The sequence below is a fragment of the Nelumbo nucifera genome, chromosome 1, assembly GCF_055504915.1.
Source record: "Nelumbo nucifera cultivar China Antique chromosome 1, China Antique-T2T, whole genome shotgun sequence".
In the NCBI taxonomy this organism is placed as follows: Eukaryota; Viridiplantae; Streptophyta; class Magnoliopsida; order Proteales; family Nelumbonaceae; genus Nelumbo; species Nelumbo nucifera.
Window position 1 is genome coordinate 154,813,395 of NC_142649.1, and position 5,135 is coordinate 154,818,529.

Sequence of the window (5,135 nt, forward strand, 5' to 3'; positions counted from 1 at the left end):
AATTAAGTACTTTATTAGATAGTATGTTTTGTTCCTGTATATTGATTATAATATGTGTTTTTTCATAAAAACTATTAAAACATGTTATTTTTATGCATAAATAACCCATTTATGTCTTATATTTAATGATATTGATGTTTATTTATGATTTATTGAAGTATTTATAGCATTCCATGTGTATCTTAATTTTTCGTCCATATCCATATATATCCAAGGCATATTCCGATACATTTCTTAAATTTACCTTTCCGATACGCATACCATTTCCGATACTTTGAGCATTGATTACATGCATTGGCAAAATTGGATAGAAGTCCTCTTTTGTCAATACAGACCGAAGGGAACAAGTAAGAAGAGGAATCTTTGAGAGGGAGAATGGTCATTAATCGATGGAAGAAAATAATGGATAGAAGTCCTCTTTTGTCGAAAAGGTATAGGGGCCAATATTGTGTTAAGTGCCAATGGTTATCATCACAAACCAGTATAAAAAATAAAAAAGCTCACAACTAACCGACCGCTGACAACTTTTTGTGATATGATATATTTGTATAATTTTATTTATTATACATATATAGTTAGTAGGATATTTAAAATCAATTAAAATTCGAATTTGATTCGATTAAATAAATGGTATGTTTTTAATATTCGAATTGGATTAAGTGAAATATTCGAATTAAAATTCAATTTGATAATGCTGAATTTCGAATCTTGAATTCAAATTTGGATGTTCTTATATCATTTACACCCCTACTTAAGTCCAATCCAAGCCCAATAATATTATATATAATAAAAACATATAATATAATATAATAATGTTAATAGTAAAAATATTATATATATTATAATATATAAAATATTATATAATACATAAAAAATTATTAATAATAGATAATTAATATAGGAAGAATGACTGTTCAACCATCTCAAAATTCTTAGCCCCTAGAATGAACCGTGATTGTGGATGATGCCAAATCCACGATCGGAATGCGATTTATAAGAGGCTACTAATAGACTACGAGGAGCTATAATATATCAATCAGAATTCTCCAATTAATATATTATAATATACCTGTTCAGGCATCGGCTTGGGCCCAAATTTCGGGCTTTATATATGGGCCGGGCTCGCGCGCCTGGTCATTATTTATTTATTGATAAAAGTCAATGCCCGGCCCGTAAACAGTTTGTTTGTGTCACCTGTATAGGTTGTATTATCATCTAACCCCGAGAACTTTGACAAACTAATCGTAGTCGTCGATTATCCTCTCCGAAGTCCTTATAGGGTTTATATTCGTGGCTCGCTCAAAAACCCTTTTCTCTCTGGTCTCTACCGTCGTCACCGCCGGGAGGCGAATCAAGCCTAGCAGCAATGGTAAGAAACTGAGAACCACAGAACTAGATATCCTTAAGCCGTTCAACTAGGTTTACTTCTTTTTATTTTTGGTAGCTTGTGCCTTTCGAAATGCATTGCTTGTTCTCTCAAATTTTCTGGATCTCATCTACGTTGAATCTCACAATGTTCTAGTGCTATTCTGAATGATACCCGTTTCATGGTATCTGGTTTTTTCAGATCATAGCTTTGGTCATCGGCTTGTTTGATCATATGTAGGATATACAAGGTTTTAGACGACTAATAGATTGGAATTTCTTTTTTTGCTATATAGCTTTGTAACTTTAGGGTTTCCGAATCTCGTCGCTTCTGTTGTATTAAGGCCGAAAATTGTTCATATTTCTGAACCTCAATTGTATGAGTATTGGCATACTTTCCCACAAAATATTTCAGTGTGTAACCACATTTGCATGATTCATTTGTTTGGAAGGAGGATGTTTTTCATAGCGTCCTCTATAGCCACACGCTTGCTTGTAGAGTTGAACTTAAGGAAACGGCTCTTTCTTTTACTTGTTTTTTGCTTAGTTGCTTTGTTGGTCTCATTTGTGGTTATGGTGGGATAAATTTAATCATTTCTGACTTTTTAGACTTGAACAATTTATCTGTGCATTATAGGCGGGCTTTGTCAAAGCTCATAAGACAAAGGCGTACTTCAAGCGTTTTCAAGTTAAATACAAAAGAAGGAGAGGTAGGGTGTTTCGATCCCGTGGTTCACTTCATGTCATTTAGAGTTTGTCTAGTTTCTCTCTCATGCATTTGGTATCCTTGATATGCAGAGGGAAAGACTGACTACAGGGCGAGGATTCGCCTGATCAACCAGGACAAGAACAAGTACAACACGCCAAAATATCGATTTGTTGTACGATTTGTATCCTTAAAGTTCTTTCTTTTATTATGCTTAAGTCACTTTTTTTAGATCTTTTTGGTTATTAAGTCAAGAATGACTCTTCTGATGGAATGCCTAATCAAGAAGCTGGATGGTGTGATATATTCTTCCCTTTTGGAGGGATGTAGTTTCCTTGTATGGCTCGTCAATTTTCCAGAAAAATAAGGAATCTCAACTTTCCAATTTGATTTGCAAACTAACTTTGAGATTTTATCTCTGGAAATTTCACATGGCAATGACAATTGAGAAGCTTTACCACCTTAGTTGGTTTTGATCTCATTGAGATATGGGATTTATGGTAGGTTATTTGTTGTTGATAAGTCATGAGCTTGTATGCCATGTAGAAGGTGTGTCTATAGAGACTATGTGGGTCTATGGTAAACATGGTATCTTGTTATCTATGTTTTCAATCTTAACGCTGCTACTAGACTAACAAAGATATTACTGCACAAGTAATATATGCAAGTATTGCTGGTGATATGGTCCTTGCAGCAGCATATTCTCATGAGTTGCCGCGCTATGGTCTTGAAGTAGGTCTGACTAACTATGCAGCAGGTATGAGGTTCTTTGTGATTGAAAGTATTTCCCCCTTTAATTTCTTTATTTAACTTTAGTATGATGTTGGTATTCTAACAATTAATATGATCCCCCAGCCTACTGTACTGGACTTCTCTTGGCTCGCCGAGTACTGAAGATGCTTGAAATGGAAGATGAGTATCAAGGCAATGTGGAGGTATTTAACATAATTTATACTCTTGCCTTCCATCTCTTTTCACTGAAGCGATATACTGTGATCTCACATGCTTTCTGTTAGGCAACTGGGGAGGATTACGCTGTAGAACCCACAGAGAGCAGGAGGCCTTTCCACGCTCTTCTTGATGTTGGCCTTGTTAGAACAACCACCGGAAACCGTGTTTTTGGTGCCCTTAAGGTAAAACAAGATAGCCAGTTATTGTGTATTAGTATTCTGTTCTTATTTCTTCATTTAGTTGTACATCATGTTCTCAAAAGGACTAGTAGCTACTATATATGCGGTGTGCATTTCAGTTTTTATGTGGGAGGTTTTCTGTCGATCATCGGTTTTATTCAACGCACAAAGGATACTTGTGGAAACTATGAAGAACTTTTCAAAGAATGTATGACCAATGCCTCTAAATATATGAACCTCTAGACTGCCTTCATTATCTAAAGAAAGGGAAAATTTGAATTTTTTTGGGGGTTGTTGACCATAGTCTGTCATTTCTGAATAGAATAGTTTTTAAGTTTGCAGGCATGGCGGGATGCCAGCAGTGTCTGTGATCATATCAGAATGGCTTATGAAGTTCTCATCCTGTTATCTAAGATTGAAGGTGTCCCCAGCTTCTGCACACTATGTGCTCATATTGTTTTGTAGAATTGGCTTTGTCAAGGGGATTAGGCCATATTTTTGCTATAGTTCCTTTTTTTTCTTGATAGATTTTTTGCATATTTTCATTGGGGTGCCTGTGCTAACCATAAATTCATTTCCATGTGCTTTGAAGCTTTCACGAGAACATTGTCATGGGTAGAGACAAAAATTGTTGTTTGATCGCTTTGTCCTGCCATCTGAAGTAATTTTAATGTGCCTTGTTTTTTATTTCAGAGGGCAATTAATTGCCTTCATTTTCATTCATCTTGGTAGGAAATTGGAACTGAAACCATGTTTAGTGTTTTGATGAATTGATAAACAAATAAAGGATCAATCGATTTCAATCTCATTGGTTTCAGGGAGCATTGGATGGTGGACTAGACATTCCGCATAGTGACAAAAGGTTTGCTGGCTTCAAAAAGGAGGACAAGCAGCTGGATCCTGAGGTTCACCACAAATACATATATGGTGGACATGTTGCTTCATACATGATGGTGAGCCCCAGGAACAAAATTTTAGATTTAAAAAGATTACGTGGCACATCTAGGATTTTTAACTACAGTATTAGGATAAAAAGAATATGATTGAACCCCGGTGTTTGGTAGTTCTGAAGGTATATCTCTGATTTTGCTAATTGATTGACAGACATTGATGGAAGATGAGCCAGAAAAATACCAGTCTCACTTCGGTGAGTACATCAAGAAAGGGATCGAGCCTGATAACATAGAAGCGTTGTACAGGAAGGTCCATGCAGCTATTCGTGCTGACCCTACCATGAAGTCTGAGAAGCAACCTCCCAAGGAACACAAGAGGTAGGAGAGTCCTCACTTTTGTCTCCCCTTTCCCCCTTATGTCTCATGCATATACTCACGCACTTGGATTTTCTGTCATACTTTAGAATCAATAGAGCTTAGAGGTTGCTGAAAACAAGGTGATTGAAGTTTCTAATCATATTATTCAGCTTGATAAAGTATTGCTTTGTGTTGCAGGTATAATTTGAAGAAACTGACCTACGAGGAAAGGAAGTCTAAGTTGATTGAGAGATTGAATGCTCTCAATTCGGCAGCTGGAGCAGATGATGATGATGATGAAGACGACGAGTGAAAGTACCCTGAAAAATATAAGAAAATTTTGGGTGTTCCTACTCTCTACATCTACCTTTTGCCATTTCCCCATTAGTTCATTTTGGAACAACATTATAATTTTTTGCACTCTAGCAGTATGGAGGAGTTTTAGTTTTTTGAATGCTGGCCCTTTTTGAAACATTGTTATTCACCTGCGTCTTCCTTTGGCTGTTTCCGCAAACGGTGCAATCATTAGGAAAGATCACTGGTTTTGCCAAGGAGAATGCAATGTCTGGTTTAAGCAATTTTTTTTAATAGAATTCGGTTTTATAACTTCAAAGAATTAATGAAGAGCCATCCTTGTATCAGTCTATTTTTCTTTTAATAAATTTTATTTTATTATCAAAGAAA

At 35.8% G+C, this 5,135-nt stretch overlaps 1 protein-coding gene across 1 annotated transcript; it reads left to right on the forward strand.

Moving 5' to 3' along the window:
* The first annotated feature begins 1,224 nt into the window (after nucleotides 1-1,224).
* LOC104602713 (large ribosomal subunit protein uL18-like) lies at nucleotides 1,225-5,135 on the forward strand. The gene is made up of 9 exons (XM_010266491.3): nucleotides 1,225-1,369; nucleotides 2,003-2,075; nucleotides 2,164-2,255; nucleotides 2,702-2,828; nucleotides 2,927-3,006; nucleotides 3,088-3,204; nucleotides 4,020-4,154; nucleotides 4,306-4,472; nucleotides 4,650-5,135. The coding sequence occupies exons 1-9, from the start codon at nucleotides 1,367-1,369 to the stop codon at nucleotides 4,762-4,764; spliced, it is 909 nt and encodes a 302-aa protein (XP_010264793.1). The 5' UTR covers nucleotides 1,225-1,366; the 3' UTR covers nucleotides 4,765-5,135.

Coding starts and splice junctions, on each gene's coding strand:
- LOC104602713 (XM_010266491.3), top strand. Junction 2,829..2,926: donor TCTGACTAACTATGCAGCAG/GTATGAGGTTCT, acceptor ATGATCCCCCAG/CCTACTGTACTGGACTTCTC. Junction 3,205..4,019: donor GTGTTTTTGGTGCCCTTAAG/GTAAAACAAGAT, acceptor CATTGGTTTCAG/GGAGCATTGGATGGTGGACT.